Source organism: Trichomycterus rosablanca, chromosome 3 (genome assembly GCF_030014385.1).
Source record: "Trichomycterus rosablanca isolate fTriRos1 chromosome 3, fTriRos1.hap1, whole genome shotgun sequence".
NCBI lineage: Eukaryota > Metazoa > Chordata > Actinopteri > Siluriformes > Trichomycteridae > Trichomycterus > Trichomycterus rosablanca.
This window is the reverse complement of record NC_085990.1, coordinates 28,945,129-28,965,764: the sequence shown is the minus strand read 5'-3', so window position 1 is coordinate 28,965,764 and position 20,636 is coordinate 28,945,129. Positions and strand designations below refer to the sequence as shown.

General features: G+C 39.9%; 1 protein-coding gene across 2 annotated transcripts in view; it reads left to right on the top strand.

The window, feature by feature from the left end:
* Positions 1-20,636, top strand: part of nck1b (NCK adaptor protein 1b) — a 95,888-nt gene that overhangs the window by 60,223 nt on the left and 15,029 nt on the right. Inside the window, exon 1 of one of the 2 annotated variants that reach the window (XM_062992036.1) lies at positions 4,916-4,987. The exons of the other annotated variant lie outside the window; for it this stretch is intronic. Within the exon in view, the coding sequence (XP_062848106.1) occupies positions 4,954-4,987 (34 nt within the window). The 5' untranslated portion in view covers positions 4,916-4,953. Of the gene's footprint in view, positions 1-4,915; positions 4,988-20,636 lie in introns of those variants that run through there. 2 annotated transcript variants of the gene reach the window in all.

The window sequence follows — 20,636 nt, the reverse complement described above, 5'->3', positions numbered from 1 at the left end:
TACAACTTACCTTAGCCACATCCAAGAGAGCCAGCAGGTCATCTTTCTAATCTGCACAGATTCAAAAGCCTGTCTTCGAGATTTGGCATCTCAAAATTCCTCACACCTGATAATAGCAATCATTACCCAAAAACTAAAGCAACTACCAAGCTGTGACCATGACATAAAGTTCTGCTGGATCTCAGGACACTGTGGCCTTAAAGGAACTGAACAAACAGCAAAGCAAGCCGTAACATCCTTGATCCAATAATGCCCCTACCCGCCATTTGGTCTCGGATCAATTATAAAAGCATACACCACAGCAGCTTGGCAAATATAATTGGAAACTTGCACCATCAACAAACTCTACGAGATCCACCCTACCATAAAAACGGATAAATCTCAATACCCCCCAAAAAACGATGGGAAAAAATGATCTACAAAAGATACCCTGAGCAAGGCCCTTAGCCCTCAATTGCTCATCGTGTTCAGCTCATTGTGTAAGTCGCTTTGGATAAAAGTGTCTGCTAAATGCTAAAAATGCAAATGTAATATGTAAGTTCAGAGAAAAAACAACAACAGATTAGCAACTGTGTTTCGCTGTTTTACTTAGTGCCTTTACTTTACTTAGGTACCAGTTAAAAGCTTAAAAATCCATAATACTGCTTACCTTAGCTTGTGTTCCAGATGCTATTAAATTTATAACCGTGTGTCCCATTAGGAATATAATCCGTTATTTTGTAAATGTGCTTATAATTAAAAACCTCCAAACTTTTCCCGGTTGTGAAGTAAAACACTAACTCGTTAGAAAGCCAATCAAGCGTTTCATTGACACATCATCTGTGTGACTCTGCAAACTAAGTACATGCAAATAACTGTATTTCTTACTAAAAATTACAATCAGAAAGTCTGATTGGTTCAGAAAGCGGTTCTTAAAATCATTAGCGCCAATTCTGTAGGAGCGTTCCATTCACATTATCTGTTACTGTGAAATTCACTACGTAGAGTATTCCACCATTTTAAGTAGGGAGCGACGCTTCATCACTATGCCGGAAGCTGGCTGTAACATTTACCCATTGTGTGCATTGCGGGTTAAGACGGCCGGGGCCTTATTAGAGAGCAGAAAATGACACGATCAGAATGTGACTCGAGTCCCCATCTCTGCCTCAGTACCCCCTAAAAAACTGCTTAAATTCTTAGAAGCACTAGCACTTAAAAATGCCATGTGTTATAAAAAAAAAAAAATAAAAAAAAAAAATTCATATGGTACACCCTCATAGTCTTACAAACACTCTAACCACTATACACACAAGTAAAGAAAGCAAATCAACCCCCTACTTTGATGTTTAAAAACTGAATCTATTATTCAGCCACGTTAATAGCCATAGTAGCTGACATGGCGTTAAGAATTAAATAAACAAAAAACTGGCACTACCTGCTGCTGAGAAGCACCCATTTACATTTTTGGCATTTAGCAGACGCTCTTATCCAGAGTGACTTACAGAAGTGAAGTACTTCCATAGTAAACGTTACCTTACTCTAGTTTAAGTAGACAACAGTCCAAGAACACAAATCTGCTGAAAATCTGCTAAAAGTGTTAGTAAGTACAAGTCAGATTAAGTGCTTAGTAAAGAGGTAAAGTGGATTTTTAATCGTTTTTTAAAGACAGCAAGAGACTCAGATGTTCGCACAGACAAGGAAAGTTTGTTCCACCTCTTGGGTGCAAGTACAGAGATGAGCTTTGATGCTTGTCTTACTTGAGTCCTGGGTGGAGGATCAAGTAAAGTGAGACTAGGTTGCGTACCCATATCAACCCATTTCATGATGCTACCTCCACTGTTTTAGTTATTTGACAATATGCTTACTGTTCTGCGCTAAGAGTTTAATATCCTGGTCTCGATCGTTGACTTGTCAGAACTATATTGCGGCGAATCCATGAGGTGCAGTGTTAATTGTTGGCCTGTATAGATACAGGTGTGCCTTTTAAACTATGTTCATGCTGTTTAAATTGCAACAGGTGTATTTTAGGTGTAGAGTTCTAGACACAACTACAACTAAAGCAAAGCAGATGCACCCGACCACATTTAGGTACAGAAAAGGGTGTGAATACTTTGTGAATAATTTTTAGTTTACTATTAATAGACCTCTAAAACATGGTTTCACTTTGTCTTTATTGAAGGATAACGTGTCGATTTGAGGGTATAAATGTCAGTCATACCCATTCAACTCCATAAAAAGTCAAGGTGTCTGAATACTTTTTGAATCCACCATGTACTGAAAGCTTTGTGATGCGTCACTGTGGGCGTGTAGAAGATGGATTGCTAAATATCTGAAATTTCTGCAGAACTGAAAAAAGATTTCAGAGCTACTTTTGTGAGCTAAGAAAAATGAGGAACCATAAAGAGGAATTTATGGGGGATTTTAGATCGGTGTGGGTTTTATTATTTTTTTTTTATTATTTTTTTTTTTTTTAAGCCCCCATAGTTGTTTTTTTTTTTTTTTTTTTTTTTTTTTTTTTTTTTTTTTTTTTTTTTTTTTAAACCTCTGTCACAGTGATTATAGTAAATGCAGCTGCCTATGGTTCTGTGCGATGAAAGTATGATGATGATCAACATTAAAGAACTGTTTGGATTAATGGTTTCTGGTAATCCAGTTTGGATTGGCTGCAGTGGAATTACCAATAACAATTATTAAAGTTAGTAATTAAATTAAATTAAATTAGTAATAAAATTGTCTAGCTTTGCATGCCATGTTGGTACCCCTTAATAGTTGCTGTGTTCCATTGCATACTTTGAACTGTATAGTGAGTAAGAGTACTAAGATCTCTATTGAAAGTGCACTAATTTAACATAATTGTTAGAACATTTTAATGAGGCACCCAGGTTCAAACGCTGTTGCAAGGACCCTGGTTAGCGTATAGAAGCGCCTGTGCAGAAGCACTGGCATAAAGAAGGGGTCCGCTAGGACTGCACACGCGTCAGAGGGCACGTAAGTAGCAATACACCCTCCTCGAACGCAATCACGAATCCACAGCAGCGGAAGACAAATTGACTACGCTAAATCAAGAAAAAAAGAGAGAAAATGCATAAACATTTTTATTTTTTAACAGTTTTATAAAAATGACCAGTTTATAGCCTTTTGGTTTTGACTAGCAACAGTATTTTAAGTCGATGTATGTTGCTATTTTCTGAAGCAATTATATTTCATTTATTAAGTATAAACCTTTTTGCGCCATCCTTCACGTTAGTCAGGTGTGTTATTATTTGTTATTTATTAGGTTTAGTAAGTAAGTACAATTTGGTTGGGTTTGAGTGTCTAATCAATGTGGCCAAAAGCTTGATCCACAAAAATGTCTCCTTCTTCCAGCTTTTTCTTAGTTCATGTAACGAAGCAACAGCTTGTTTGAAGCTTGCTTTACTGTGGACAGTTGCACTTGGTTGTTTGTTTGTTTCTCTTCCTCCTCTCTGTTTGTGGTTCTGGGGTTTTATTTGGCCAAATTTCCTTCCAGCCTAAAATGGCAGTTTGTGTTCTTTTCTTCCCAACCATGGCAAAGATCCCCCTGTTTCATGTACTTACAGATAATCATTTGTATAGACGAGCTTGTCTTGACATTGCTTAGAACTGTTTTCTGAGATTTGTACAAAGCTTTATAAGACTTTACCGGGATGGCACAGTGGCTCGGTGGATAGCACTGTCGCCTCACAGCATGAAGGTCCTGGTGTGGCAGACTGGGTCTTTTCTGTGTAGAGTTTGCGTGTTCTCCCTGTGTCTGTGTGGGTTTCCTCCCACAGTCCAAAGACATGCAAGTGAGGTGAATTGGAGATACTAAATTGTCCATGACTGTGTTTGATATAACCTTGTGAACTGATGAATCTCGTGTAATGAGTAACTATCATTCCTGTCGTGAATGTAACCAAAGTGTAAAACATGACGTTAAAATCCTAATAAACAAACTAACCTTATAGTACTCCAAATTTTCACTGTATACATGGTAAAATGAAAATGTTTTATATTCTATGTACTTATGACAGTAAAATCAGCCACAGACATATAAAAAGTCCCAGTCATACAAAAAAAAAACCATATCGTGATATACCTTGAAACCGGTGGCTAAGTTGGTAGCACTGTCGCCTCACAGCAAGAAGGTCTTGGGTTTGATCCCCAGGTGGGGTGTTCCGGGTCCTATCTGTGTGGATTTTGCATGTTCTTCCCGTGTCTGTGTGGGTTTACTCCGGGTGCTTCGGTGCTTCCTCCCACAGTCCAAAAACATGCTATTGAGGTGAATTGGAGATACAAAATTGTCCATGACTGTTTTTGATATAAACTTGTGAACTGATGAATCTTGTGTAATAAGTAATTACCGTTCCTGTCGTGAATGTAACCAAAGTGTAAAACATGACGTTAAAATCCTAATAAACAAACAAAATACTGTGAAACCGTCAGAATGGGAATACGGCAGCTTCAGAAAATATTAGATTAGATTCAGGAATGTGACTGACTGAAGCTTTGCCACCCATATAGGTTTACATAGTCCCATCTGCCCCAACCACCCCAAGCCCTGAGATTTCACCACGTCCTATTGTGTGAAATCAGTTTCTTTGTATTTTTATGTGTGTGTGTGTGTGTGTTTATTTATTTATTTGAGGGGAATCATAGTTCTCCTTGGTGATCATTGTCGTTAAAGTGAAGACACTGAATCACAGGATTTAAAGCTGTGAGTCACGGTGATGAAACACTTGTTGATTTGGTGACTCTTCGAACTGAGTTTGTCTGGGCCATTACTTCAGGAACGGCGTGTTTGTGTGACTGATTGTGTGTGTGTGTGTTGGGTGAGCTGAGCACTCTGGCTTGTTTGATTGGCTGAACGCGGTCACATGAGTGGGCCTCCTTTACTGTGCAGTCGTAGCTCTGGTGGGCGTTTCACATGGAATAACTGCACAGCTGCAGAAGGAAGAGTCGCCGGGAGAGCCCAAAATGGATATGGCTAACCTCTTCAAACATTTCTTCCGTAAGTTTTTCACCTCTTTAACAGGCTCATTCTGTTTTCTGTTTTCTTGTGGGTTACAGTACTTAGCTATGTTGAGGAACTTTGAGTACTGTGGAAGTTTGTGATTGTGTTGAAGTTCTTGGCAAAGGGATTAGCAAGTTCTTCCCCGCTGAGCTGAGCTGAGCAGGGTGGGAACTTGTCAGGAAGGCTTTTTTTTTTTCCCTCCTCCTCTGTGCTTTTGCTCCATTTCCACCCCCTAACACTTTTTAGCAATTGTATGTATGTTGGAATGGTGTGAAGAAACCTGAGGAGTATGTGGATGTGTTTATAAACAAATAACGGCAGAACAGATGGGAGTTCTGACAGGGCAAAAGTCACTCTTTGCAGATTTTTGCCCCTCCTGTTAGAGAGACTGCTAAAGCTGGGTGGGTAATGCTCAGCAAAGCTCCTGTTTAAGCCTGTAATTGTGACTTTTTTACACACTACAATCAGTGATGTGTGAAGAAACTCCCAACCCTCATCTCCCTCACCTACATTATACGTCTCCACCTAACCCAGCTTGGACTTCTCTTTTTTCAGCTGTAGTTGTCCTTTCATGTTTTTCTTGATCTGTGTGATCTAAGTGTTTTGTATTTTTTTCTGTTCTAATTTGTTTCATTTTACTTGTGTTGGAGGTCTGTTGTATGTTGAGCTCTGTTGCCTTGGGAGTGGGTTCCCCTACGTAAGTGGGTTTTCTGTTGGCGGATGGCCGTTCACCCAAACACTGCGACCATTGTGTCATCTTTACTGTCGTGGCTGATCGACGAGGCCCAAGTACGTATCTCTGTAGGGGGGGTTTTCAGAGGAATGTGATTACAGAGTATTTCCACAGCCACTCGATACTTACTGCCCCACTCACCCACTTTTGAAAGAGCGCTTTGGTTTGGAATCATTTGAATAGTTGAATGTTAGATGTTTTCTCTTGATGTTTTGTGAATGTTTCAAGATTGGAACTTCTGTAAGAATCTTCTGTGTATCTACCTGAAAGCCAGTAAAGAGTGCAATTATTAAAATAAGCTTTTACATACACGCTGATGGACTTAGCAATAATGCATTTTTGGGGTTGTCTGATGGGGTTGAATAATGGATGGTTAGGTTTGTCTTTTAAACTCCCGTCAACATATAAAAGTCAATTATCAGATCCGAAAAATTCAAGAAAAAGACACCTGCATTGAGGCACAGGTTTATTGTCGGTGTAATTAAATCTTTTCAGCTTGACGAGCACTTGTCTCAAGTTGCGTCCCATTTCCAAGTCTAGTTACTACACGGTTGGTGGTGTAATCATTTGGGATGCAGAGCTTCATAGACTTTACTAGTGATGGGCCGATCCACAGTTTTTCAGTTCCGATCCGATTCCGATACACAACTGCTGATACCGTTACTGATACCGGTACTTTAATATTATTATGATTGTTATTGTGTTAAGGGTTACATTATGAGGCTGAAACCACACAGAACATCATATTAAAAGAGCAAAAAAGAATAACATTATCTTTTGCACTTGTTTTCTCTGTTAAGTTTTTACGTTTCTGCAGGTGCTTGATTAAATTAGTCGTGTTCTACGACAAAACCTTACTTCCCCCCCTTGACTTGCTAGCTTTGCACATATTGCAAGTAGCTGTTTTGCTTTTCTGCGTTTCCAGACTAAAATATTTGCATACATTTTAGTAAAATAAGCAGCTAATGTTATTTTTTCCCGTTACTGACTGAAGTTGTCACGGGTTCATGGTAAGATGTGTAATGGAACTTGGATCGGTGACGTGCCTCAAGTTACAATATGTTAAGTTACGGTGGGTTTATGGTCCAGCACAAGATGCGGACTGGAATTTGGATCGGTAAGTAAATCGGCCTGTCCGTCAAATATCCGATCTGTATATGACGTCAGTATCGGACCCGATACCGATCCGGGATTGGATCGGGCAGATCTCTAGACTTTACCATTGTGGAGCTTGTGGATTAGTTTATGTATAAAACAAATATATAACATATACAAATGTATATTTGTTTTATTTGATATATTTGATATATAACTGTTTTTCTTAACTGGTCAGTGTCACCCAGAAAAATTAGGCTTAATATAGGCATACAGCATACACCCTGGACAAGGTGTAATCCTTTGCAGAGTACACACATTCACTTACCCACTTAATCACTTGCACCAAGGGCCAATCCACCAACAAGAAATCGGGACAGTAACCTATATGAACATTCATACAGGACTGAGAACTGAGCACAGGTCCTCAGTACCCATGCTGCTGGGCTGCATTTAACCAATGAGTTGTGCAGCCATGCCACCCTAAGATGAATACAAAGCTTGTTAAAAGGATGAAGTAGCATCCTCTATTTCCCTTTTACAGGAAAGAGTTCTTAATAACCAGATATTTAACTACATGTCCATCAATGAAATGATAACCAAATAACTAAAAAAAATAGACAAATTTGTAAGGGCACTTTTATATTTTTGTTGGAAACGGTGAGGGCAGGACGATGGGGTAATTGGTCGTGTCTGAGAGACAGAGAGAGCTTATAGGTCGGCTTTAGCGCCATCTGATTTCCACCTTTTTGGACGCTCAAAGAAGCTTTAAGGGGAAGATTTTCATTTGATGATGATGTGAAAGCAGTGGTGCATCAGTGGCTACATGCTCAACCAAAAACATTTTTGCTGATGGCGTTAAGTTGGTACGACGCTGGGAAAATGCATCGGAAGGTGACTAGAAAAAGTGATGTCATTTGTTTTTGAAATTCTTAATAAATAGAGTTTTAAAAAGGTGCGGGAACTTTTTGAAGAACCCTCATATTTATATGGTTGGCCATTGATCAACTATTGCTCTAAAGTTCTCTCTTAAATAGGGTAGGATGGCCGCTCAGGTGGCGCAGAGGTAAAAACACACGCTGGAACCAGAGCTGGGATCTGGGATCTCTGCCTGCCGGCTAAGGCTGAGTGGCCACATGAACAACGATTGGCCCGTTGTTCAGAAATGGGCGGGACTAAGCCGGATGGGGTCTCTCTCTCATAACTGGTGCAATTACGATTTCTGATGGCTGATTGATGGCGCCTGCACAGAGATGAGAAAGGAGTGCTCTCAGGGTGTGTCTCTTCGTACACAATGCTGAGCTGCACTGCACTCATCAAAGTGCAGGTGATAAGATGCATACGGCATGCTGCCCACGTGTCGGAAGGGGCGTGGGTTAGCTTTCTTCTCCTCAATCAGAGCAGGGATCAGCATTGGTGGAGAGGAAGCATGACGCAATCGGGCAATTGGACGCGCTAAAAAGGGAGAAAAAGGGGAGAAAATGCATAAAGAAAAAAAAATAGGGTAGGATTCCAATTAAAGAAAAGAATTAGGAGTAATGTGAAAGCGATGTTTTTGCCATGTGCCCAGTGTTTCCAGGTGGTATTGGACTAAACCTGCTCACAATAAAATAGAACATCCCCTAGTCCCTCCTCATTCTCTTTCCTGTAGCTGGGGCGCTGCTCTGAGAGGAAGTTTTCTAATTCGGGCCAGATTTCTCTACAGTTCCTTTGAGCCAGCAAGAAAGGAAATAAGAAAACGGGGCCCACTGATTCAAAAACATCTGAGCGTCAGTCAGTCTGTGCGTCCATCCGTTTCTTTCTACTTCCCTTCTCGCAACCCTCTTACCCTCTATCTTTCAGAAAGGCGCCATGAGATCTGACAGGATTAGTGAGAGGAATGCTGAAGACACAAACACACAAGCTCAAGGGTGGCACCCCCCCACACGCTTTCTTTCAGCTCTATTCACACACAACATTTACAGTTTCCTCTGCTTCTCCCCCTCCTGCCCCAAGCTGTTGTGCTTCAACCCTGCAGCTGGGAAATCTTGTGAGCCACGATTGAGCAAGAGGAAAATGTGGCAGGCGCTTTTTAGAGAAGTTGAAGTGTGTAGTCACTTCTGCCTCTGGAAGCACGTAGTGGACGTGAAGAGCCAGTCAAGAGCATGTGCTATGTAAGGGTGTAAAACTAATAAAGACCCCCTTTGTTAAGTCCAAGATAAGTCTATGAACTAGAAGGATTAAGCCAAGACTGAATGTAAGGTGGGTTAAGTCTAATTCAAAATAAGGTCTAGTCAACTCTGAGTCCAACTCGTAGACACAATATAAGTAGTTATTATCAAAATCTTTTGAGGAACTATACACTCCTGGACAAAAAATGGGCCAAACCCAAAATTGCACCAATATTTTAAGAAAAAAGGAAATATGTTCTATCAAACATGTAAAGCATGAGTTCAAGCAAGAGTTCACTGTGTCAAGGATCAGTAATGAGCAAATGGTAACACCAGCCTCTGAAGTGCGTTTCATCAGTTCTTGCTCACTTTTAGCCACTGATTTGTTTTTAGAGTCATTTGTGATGTTTATTAAGCATCATAATTTAGGATTCTTTTAGTTGTTTATAAAAAAGCATCTTGTTTCTAAGAAGTCAGACAAAACAGGAAGTCTACAGTAACTTTAATAACCACTTTTGACAACTGTGGTTAGCAGAATAACATCTCAGCAGACCACCACATTAGGTTCCACTTTGCCAGCCAAGAACAAGGATTCTGAGGCTACAGTAGGCACAGGGTCACCTAAAGCAGAGGTCCCCAACCGTGTGTCGTTTATTACCAGGCCGCACAGAAAGAATAAATAATTAGAGATCAACACATCAGCCATGAAAACACTGCTTTTATTTTCAACACATGGGTGTTTATCGTCTCATATCACCCCCAGGTGAGAGCAGCGTCTCGTTGCAGCAAAAAAAAGCTCATTTGTGAGCAGTATAGTTATTCTATTTTAAGTCCTTCCACCCACGCTGGTCCGCAAAATTGTAATTGTATATGAAACTCATTCGTGGTGCAAAAAAGGTTGTACAATTAAGATGAGAATTTTTCTTTTGACATGGATCCTATTTGAGTATTGTTGCTGACCAATTATCTGATAATGTACCGTGTCACAAATCACAAGTCATCTAAAACAGGTTCCATAAGCACAATTTAGAGTTCAGAGGCATTAAATGAATGGCCTACCTAGTGACCACATCTGATTTCAAAAGAGCAACCTTAGGATTTGCAGAATAAATTATTAGGCAGGCACTCGTATGGCGTATTGGTGTAATGCGCTAACCAGGCCATGGTGAGATCCAGGTTCAAATCTCTGAGGTGCTATCAGCTAGACAGGCATCTACACAGACATGATTGGCTACGTCTGATGGGGGAGTGGCCGAAGCCCAGCAATTGATTTGCGTCTTTTTAAACATATTCCTGCACTGTAAGCCCGGATAAGTTCAATCTACTTAAAAAATTTGAGGAAACCGGTTGCCTTAAAAAAGTTAAGTAATGTATAATGAAAACTTGAGTTAGCATAACTTAAAACATTAAGTTATTACAGCTAAAAAGGCAAGTTGATTAAACTTTGGTTTTTTGGTTATACCAACTGCTTTTCCCAATAATTCTACTTATTATCTTGAGCTCAATGGACAAAAATATTGATTTCTTCTTAGTTTTCATGTTAATTACATTTTAAATATCAATTACAAATGTTTATAGAAAAACAGACAGAATTATACAATAATTTTTCTTTATTTCACTTCAGAAGTATTTACTTAAAATACAAGATGTCAAGAAAACATTTTAAAAACTGCACAAACTGTATATAAAGTTTTGATGAAACACAAACAGCTCTTCACAGTAACCATGAACCTGTACTCAGTTTCACACAGCAAGCTGATTTCTTAATGTTTGGCTGCAGCTCTCTAAAACAAAACAAAGAAACAAGAAACAGAAGTATTAATATCAACATTAATACCATTCATTTAAGGATTAAAATAAAGCAAGCCAGCACACTCTTTGCTTCGTATGAAGGCTAGCATGCTAGCATGTAGCCTAAACACGGCAAATAAAGCAGCGCTGTTTGATTATTTATTTAGTGTAAACATTAAGATCATTTATTTTAAACAAAATTGTTAAGTAAAGTACAACACTTACCAAAATTGGACGGAAGATGAAAAAGTCCCATCAGACTGGTGTACATGCTACTCAAAAATAGCATCATGAGGAAGAAAATGTTTGTCCATTTAGTTTAACAAAGGTTCCACTTCACAAAAGACAAGTTTACTTGGCTTAAAAAGCCTTAAATGAAAAGTAAAAAGTAATTTGCAACAACAGGTTACAAAAGTTAAAACAAATGGCTACCCGAACACAAGAAAATCATTTTTGCCTGATTCACCAACAGCGAGCTGAAAAAAGGCGGACTTACACGTAAATGGGGGCGTTTTTCTGTTTAATTACCTTAACTTAACTTTTTTAAGTTAATCTGATAGAAACGTAATTTTTTTTTGTTTAGTAAACTTAAATCTTTTAGCACATTTAAATGTGTACTCAAATGAGTACATTGTACTCTGCATTTTTTAGTAGAGCAAAAAAACTTAAATAATTTATGTAAGTTGTACTAAAAATTTTTGATTAAATATAAAGCCCGGGCTTACAGTGTGCCCTATGCTCAGTGTTTCATGGTGCAACCAGGAAAAAGTCGATGAAAATCAAATGAAGTGTGAACATACACTGATCAGCCATAACATTAAAACCACCTCCTTGTTTCTACACTCACTGTCCATTTTATCAGCTCCACTTAGCACTTTGTAGTTCTACAATTACTGACTGTAGTCCATCTGTTTCTCTACATACTTTTTTTAACCCCCACAGGACCACCACAGAGTAGGTATTATTTAGGTGGTGGATCATTCTCAGCACTGCAGTGACAATGACATGGTGGTGGTGTGTTAGTGTGTGTTGTGCTGGTATGAGTGGATCAGACACAGCAGCGCTGCTGGAGTTTTTAAATACCGTGGTCCACTCACTGTCCACTCTATTAGACACTTATACCTAGTTGGTCCACCTTGTAGATGTAAAGTCAGAGTCGATTGCTCATCTATTGCTGCTGTTTGAGTTGGTCATCTTCTAGACCTTCATCAGTGGTCACATGAAGCTGCCCACAGGGCGCTGTTGGCTGGATATTTTTGGTTGGTGGACTATTGTCAGTCCAGCAGTGACAGTGAGGTGTTTAAAAACTTCATCAGCGCTGCGGTGTCTTATCCACTGAAACCAGCACAACACACACTAACACACCACCACCATGTCAGTGTCACTGCTGGACTGACAATAGTCCACAACCCAAATAATACCTACTCTGTAGTGGTCCTGTGGGGGTCCTGACCATTGAAGAACAGGATAAAAGGAGGTTAAAAAGGTATGTAGAGAAACAGATGGACTACAATCAGTAATTGTAGAACTACAAAGAGCTTCTATATGGTAAGTGGAGCTGATAAAATGGACAGTGAGTGTACAAACAAAGGAGGTGGTTTTAATGTCATGGCTGATCAGTATAGTTGTCGGTATAACAAGCCCAAGACCAGAAAAACTGTGGGCTGTAGCTCGAGACCAGGCTCATACGTTCAAGCCCTAGCAAGGGAACTTCAGCTTGGATCAGAGACAAACACACATCCGTTAATACAGTGCCCGTAAAACTGAAGCAGATGTGCCACCGTGGCTATTTATAACTGCCAGTTGAGTTCAAAGTACTTAGAGCGTGGAGCGGAGTGGACTGATGACAGTCATCATCTTGCACTCCTGGTCGTCACATTCCTACCTTTGATAATCAGAGCACTGGGTGGTTGGGGTAGCTGTTCAACATGCACTTTGCAGATAAACCACTTGGTCTGTTTGAAAATGTCATTTAGTACAGAAGCTAGTCTTAAAGATCTTAGCAAAAAATACACTTAATACCGTCTGCCTCACATTTTTCCCCTCACAACAAACACGTACATACACGTCATACAGTCTCTAATAACTCTTTTACCCACTTCCTTTTTCCGTGTTTACTAATCTGTTTTTCCTGAGGTGAGCATTTTTATTCACACAGGAATCACAGCTATTATACAGTATCTAAAATCTGTGAAATTACCCAGAATAACACCCAGAATGTACAGAATTCCCAAATGCGCAATTTCACCAACACTGTTTTCTGTTGTCCCAATGGTATATTTCAAATCTTAGAGAAACACTGCAATATTTTTGTGTAAATATAATGGCATGAAGCCTACGTTAATTGTAAGGGCCTACTAAATGTACAAATTAATATTAGTTTTTTATGATTTTATATAGTGGGTTTCAAAAGTCTACTACAAAATACTACTAGTGAAGAGACTATTTACCCCGAGGTGGTTCTGACGGAAACCCGTTTACCCTCTCAAGGTTAAAGACTGCAAGTTGAGACTGCAGTGCCAACAATGCTACTGCTACTAGATGGGATGGAAACCTGCCGTGTTTGCACCTAAAATGTCCAGAACCTACAACGGATTTTATCACAGACTGGACTGAACAATGAAATATTATTTTGCTAGTTATAACTTTCAGTTCCATTTAATTTTGTGTTTGTATGATTTGTGTAAATTCAGTTTTTCTGATTTAAATGGTCCTCCTGGCCACCCAAAGAGGATAGGGGGTCCCTGCTGAGTCTGGTTCCTCTCAAGGTTTCTTGAGTTTTTCCTTGCCATCGTTGCCCTCGGCTTGCTCAAAAGGGTTTTTGGTCTGTTGGTCCTGGATTCTGTAAAGTTGCTTTAAGACAATGTCTATTGTAAAAAGTGCCATCACTACAAATCATATAATTTACATAACGATTTAAGTTAAAAAGTTGAATGGACTGCACAAATTTGTTATACATTCTATCCCAACATGCTATAAATGCTTGGACTACTGTCTTCAAGTGCACCCATACATGCTGTGGAGGAATGTCCATGACCATCAGTTCTCATTAATCTTCTTTGATTTACAAGTGGTTGTTGCACACCTTTGGGATTTGTAATAAAAGCATTGTATATATTTCAAGAAAGTGTTTGATAGTGTTCTTAGACTTCTGGCATTCTCTGGGTTTACTTCAATTCAGATTTAGTTCTGAACAACATCTTTTTTACAGTGCCATTTTGGCCAGCAGCTCTAGTCTTATTGGTTGGACTGGCGCTGGAAGCAAAAACTGTGATACAGTGGCCCTGGATGAGAACCAAATCAATACTCTAATGTGGACTATATGCACATGCTCTTCTGTGTTCAGAGACAGCCAGTTCTTTCAATTCCAACGGTTATGATCTACTTACCAATAAAATAGCGGGTTATTCAATTGATCACTTGCCCAGACTTACAATCAGCAATGTTAAAGGGATTATTCAAGCAATCAAGCTTATCACATTTACTGCACCTGTCTGAGTCAGCAAAATGGTAAATACCAAACTGCTGCTTTATAGAAAGCTTCTAAATTTCTTTTCTCAGCTGCAGGCTCCTAGCTCTCCTATCTAAAAGACACAATTTACAGAGAGCAAAGCTGACGACTGTGGGATCCGGAGACAAAGCATAGTCGTCTGGGAGAGCCTCCTCGCCCAGTGTGTCCTCCGCCGGTCACTTTATCCTCTTCAAAACCCCACGTTTTGAGATTGGAACTGAGAAATTGTTTTACACTGGAAAAGCTAGCTTTTTTAACAGTTGCCACCCTGTGTTGGACCCTGGTTCATTTTCAAAATGCCGGCTACAAACAAAAAGTTTACCCTCTGGATAGCAATAATCAAAGTTTGTCTGAAACTAAGTGTTTTTTTGTAATTACTGGAGGCTTGACACAAAGGCACACATCAATGTTCAGCTGTAGCACCTGCTGTAGGCTCTGCTAGACACTCTGAAACACTTTGTATGAACAGTATGAATAACAGGTGTTTTAGGTGGCTGTGATTTTACCCAACAAATACGTAAGCACTGCCATGTACATATAGTCATATGGGGTGGTTTCAGTGCAGTTAGTAGTGGAAACTGTGCTGATTGCTTAAAGATGCATTGGGTACCCAATAGGGATGTCCCGATCACGTTTTTTTGTTCCCGATCTTTAATTTTGATCCCGATCCGATACCGATTCTCAAACTGATACTTGTATTTTCTAGATATTGTCTAGATAAGAACTAGATAATACTGTTCACACAGTGCACACTTCAAGTACATTACAGTTATTCAAATTAATCCAATGTATATGTTTAACAACTGAATAGCTCTGCAGTGCTGTAGGAAAAAAATTGCCTGCATCCAAGCTATTGCTTAATGTTCTTTTACAAAATAAAAGCAAACAAACCTAGTGCAGCATTGTAGTAAAAATGAAGTGAGAAAATTACAGTTTCACTTTGAACTTTATATTCAAAGAACATAATTCTGTTTAATGCAGTGATACACAAAAAATGAACAAAAATCTCCACTCACAAGTGGTGTAGCAGCTTAACTTGATTATAAAAAAACAAATAAGTTACTTAACAGCATTACAGTAAAACCTGAACACCAAAATAAAATGGAAAGTCACTCTTTTGTTATGAAGGAAAGCCAGTTCTTAAAGTGCTTGTATTGTGACTGGTTTGATGGACGGGTCTACGCAAAGTGAGTGTGTTTTGACCCTTTGGGACTTCCATAGTGCATGGGATAGCGTGCTCGGCTCTGGCTGTCCGCTATTCGGACCAGAATAAGTTAATAAAGTGTTTTGCTCCCGACAATTTGTGAATATACCGTGTATTTATTTCTTTATTAAGCAAGCGCATCACTTCGACGCTCGGTTACATAACTAAGCCAATCAGAGAGCTTGATACTGAGATGTCGTTCAGTCTTGTAACACGTAAACTCGTAAAAGCTGTATGTTATGGTCCTGAAGTTTTCATACTCGGATTAAAAGTTATTGTTTTGTAAACCGGAGTGATCCTCGACTCACACACCATATAAATAGTAAAATTCTACAGTAATGAACGCAGCTCTGCTCCTACCGCCTCGTGGAAACGCTCACATTGCAGACATTACACCGCTGTTGGACTTGTTTCACTTTCCAATTTAAAGTATTTCCACACAGCGGACATGCTGACGTAAAACAAAAGATCGGGTTATGATCGGCATTAGTAAAGCCGATTTCCGATCAGTTAAAAATGCCTTGATCGGCCTAGTACCTTAGATCCCTAGTACCCAAACCTACTGATGGGAACTGTGCTTTATTTAGGTATGCCGGACTATTGCTTTTTGGGTATCAGCCAAAAATACAATGAATACAGTCCCTGACAGAAGTTCTGTCGCTTATCCATGTTGTGGAAACAAAAGCTTATAACCTGACTTTAAATTCATCCATTGGTTTTAGAAATGACTCATATGAAAGCTGAAACCCTCCCAAATGAGGTTTAATTTATGAAAATAAATTTGCTTCACTGCAGAAATATTGATCATTTAATGAACACAGAAAGGTCAGATTTTGGCAAGACAAAAGTTTTGTCGCCCACAGAAAGTAATGTGAAAATCAAACAAATAATTTACTTCAAATACAAAGATATGTTTCATAACATTGGTGAATGAAGTTGTGGTGCTATTAGAGCCATATTTAATATTTTGTGTGACTTCCATGAGCTTTAAGGACTGCATCCATGCGGTTCGACAATGATTCATACAATTTATTGATGAAGTCATCAGGAATAGCAAAGAATGCAGTCTTACATGCCTCCCAGAATTCATCAAGATTCTTTGGTTTTGTCTTCCAAGCTTCCTCTTTCATCCTACCCCAAACATGCTCAATGATGTTCATGTCTGGTGACTGGGCTGGCCAGTCCTGGAGCACCTTGATCTTCTTCGCCTTGAGGAACTTTGATGTAGAGATGGATGTATGAGATGGAGCACCATCCTGCTGCAAAATTTGACCCCTTTTATGATTGGGAATGTAAGAGGTAGCTAATACTTCTTGATATTTTAGGCTATTGATATTGCCTTCCACCTTGCAAATGTTTCGCACACCCCCATACTGAATGTAACCCCAGACCATGATCTTTCCACCACCAAACTTAACAGTTTTCTGGGTGAATCTTGGATCCATACGGGCTCCAGTAGGTCTCCTGCAGTATTTGCGGCGGCTGTGGTGTAATTCAACTGAAGATTCATCTGAGAAATCCACCTTCTGCCACTTTTCCAGCGTCCATCCGTTTAGCAGGCTGTGGGCCTTGGCAAATGCCACACGTTTTTTTAATTGCCTTTTGTTTAGTGCTGGCTTCTGGGCACTGATTCGACCATGGAGGCCATTTCGAGACAGAATCCTACAAACTGTTCTAGTTGACACAGGGACTTGAGGTGACCAGGCCTGGTGGAGCTCTGCTGCAGTGGAAGAGGGGCTGGCTTTGGATTTTCTAACCAACAAACGTTCCTCCTTAGCAGTTGTCTTGCGGGGTCTGCCGGACCTGGGCTTGTCAAAAACATCTCCAGTCTCTTCAAATCTTTTTTTAATTCTTTGTACTTGACGCTGAGACACATTAAAGGTGCCAGCCACCTCTGCAGTGGATCTGGTCTTCAGCCTCTTGATAATCAAGGCTTTGGTCGCAGGGTGGATTTTTGGCATGTTGTCAGAGGTGAAGTTGCAGTTCAAGTGAAGGTCTGGGGTGCTGGGGTTCTTTTTATACACACCCACTAATTAACCGATCAATTAGTGAGCACAGGTGAGGCTGTAAACTAGGATTGGGTGCATTATATGACAAGGCGACAAAACTTTTGTCTTGCCAAAATCTGACCTTTCTGTGTTCATTAAATGATCAATATTTCTGCAGTGAAGCAAATTTATTTTCGTAAATTAAACCTCATTTGGGAGGGTTTCAGCTTTCAAATGAGTCATTTCTAAAACCAATGGATGAATTTAAAGTCAGGTTATAAGCTTTTGTTTCCACAACATGGATAAGCGACAGAACTTCTGTCAGGGACTGTACAAACTTCACCTACACTGGTGTGCCCCACATTGTAGCATTATAACAAAGAACTGTGTACCATTTTGTTGGCTGTAGACCTGATTTTATGGGAAAACCTGCTGTCAGTAGTATAACTGGGTACATAATTTAAACTCACATTGGGTACAGTGGCATTGAAGTAATGTTTGGCAAATAGTATACTATACCTAAAGCTAATTAAAATCAACACAATGTACATTTTTGGGTAGATTTTCTTGTCTATTACATTTGCATCAGGGATGAGTTTGTTCCACTGGCGTGGGTGGTGGAATCATGTGCCAGTTGATCAAAGTTAGATTAATAGGTGGAAACTTTGGTCAGACTGATACAGACAAACGTATTGAAGCAGAACCCGCTGCTCCAGTGTTCACGCTCCAATATTCACCTGCTACAGGTATTGGTGACACCATGTGGGCGTGGATTCCATGGCATGATTTCATGATATTAAAGGCCACATGGAAAACATGACAAGCCAAATCACTGTGGGTCCAGAGTTCGAAGCCCCAGTGGTGCTACTGGCTGGTTGGGCATCTACATACTAACATGATTGGCCATGTCTGCATTAATGGCTGTATTCATTGCATTGTTTTGAATATCTTACACTTCTGGTAAACCAGTCATTCTCTCTCTTTCAAGTGCTTCTGATGCAGTATAAACCAGGCTATTGTGGGTAAATCCTGTAGTGTACATAACTATCTGAACAAAGGATTTTTGCACGTCTACCAGACAGCAATGAACAGCAAAAAGCTTTGTTTTGTCCTCTTTGTTCATCTTTTCATGAGCAGCTCTCATGTGGACCTTCATATGGTGTCTAGTGTTCTTGTTTACCTACAAAACGTCACCTGCAGATCCTGCCTGAAATATTTTTTTGATGTATTTATTTCCATCAGGATCCCTTTTCAAATACCTGGCCTTCAGGGCAAAGACTGTGTCCATACACCTGCTGTTAGCTTTGTTTTCCTCTATAATGCGGTATTATTTATTTTGTATGTGTTTCTTTGCACCACAGTCAGTGGTTTATAGGTCAGAGTAGGGCCTTCCAAAGAATAAATGTGGGCATCAAATCCATACTGGTAGACCTTTTTTAAACATCCAGGGGTGTATATACAGTACATTTAGAAAGTATCCAGCACACTGTGCTGTGGTTTTTATTTTAGATATAGATATAATGTAGATATAATTGCTGTTTCTAACTATTGATCTGCACATTATTACTTACAAAGAGAAAAAGTGCTTTTTTAGATTTAGAAAAAATGAGTTAGCAGCTCACGCTGCTTATGCTCACACCAGAGCTGGGATTTCGAATACATCGTATCGAATCTCAGCTCTGCCGTCCGGCTGGGCTGGGCTGAGCGGCTATATGAACAACGTTTGGCAGTTGTTCATCCAGGGAGGGAGCCGGATAGGGACCTCATAACTGATGCAATTACGACCTCTGCTGGCTGGTTTATGGTGCCTGTACAGAGTAGAGGAATAATGCAATCAGGGTGTGGCTGTCCGTGCACAAGGCTGATCCGCATTTGAACTCGCCTCGTGCAGGTGAAAAGATGCATCGGCTACTGCACGTGTCGAAGGGGGCGTGTGTCAGTTTGCTGTCCTCAATCGTGGCGGGGGTCAGCACCAGTAGAGAGGAAGCATAACGCAATTGGGTAAAACTTGGACGCGCTAAAAATCGGGAGAAAGACGTATTCAGAATTAATTAACACCCTTTGTTCAGCACTTCATCTAAGTCAATACTAATCTTCCTGATCCTTCTGCTGAGAAGCACCCCCATAGCATAATGCTACCATCATGTTTCGCCCCATGGATGGATGTATGGATACAGCTGACTTTTTAACCCATCAGTTTACACTTAGTCACCTATAATGAGTACCAAGTACTGGTTGATGGTAAAAAGGAGACTTTATTATTATATTATATTAGATAAGATTATAACCTGGGATTTGTCTGCATTTGAGAAGGAATGTGTCATTTTCTGTGTAAAAACAAAGAATGGAGTGACTTCCAGTGTTTTCATAACATGATGCTACCAACAACTTGTTTTACATTTTGAAGACAATACTTTTTTAGGGAACTGAATTTTTGCTCTTACTCTTCAGACAAGAATAGGGCTCATGTGCTTGTTGTTACGGTATGATTGCCACTAAGGCTAGCTTCACATGACTAGTGACAGATTTGCGCTGGCAGTCCAGTGTTTCCTATGGCGGGAGGTTGTGCCACTTACTTATCTGCTGTGTTGCGCACCACACAGATTTCCCACTTTGACGCTTTTTTTTTTACTGCTTGCTGCTGAGCTCAAAGTTTAGCCTAGTTAAACTTTGACCCAGTCAAAGCCTAGAGAAACTGACTCGCCCTCAACTGGTGAAGTCCACCTAACATTGTGAGACAAAATGTCACACAGACTTTTATTTAATTGCAGACAGGATGAACCCAAGATATTTCATGTTTTGTCTGGACATCATCATTTCATTTGTTAATATACCTCCATTCCTGCATTTCAGACCTGCAACACATTCCAAAAAAGTTGGGATGGATGCAATTCAGGGCTAGTAAAAGTAGGGTTGCGATGGTCACCAGGTGATGTCAACAAATAAAAATCATGATTTGCAACAAAAGCATTATCCATCAAATAACCCAACCACCGGCCCCCCACCACCGGTCCGGGGAAATCATATCTTATATGAAACCAGTCCATGGTGCAAAAAAGGTTCTGGACCGCTGCTTTAAACAATTCAAAGAATCTGGAGGAACTTTACTGCGTAAAGGGCAAGGGTGTGATCCCTGATCCCTCAGGCGGCAATTTATCAAGAACCAACATTCAT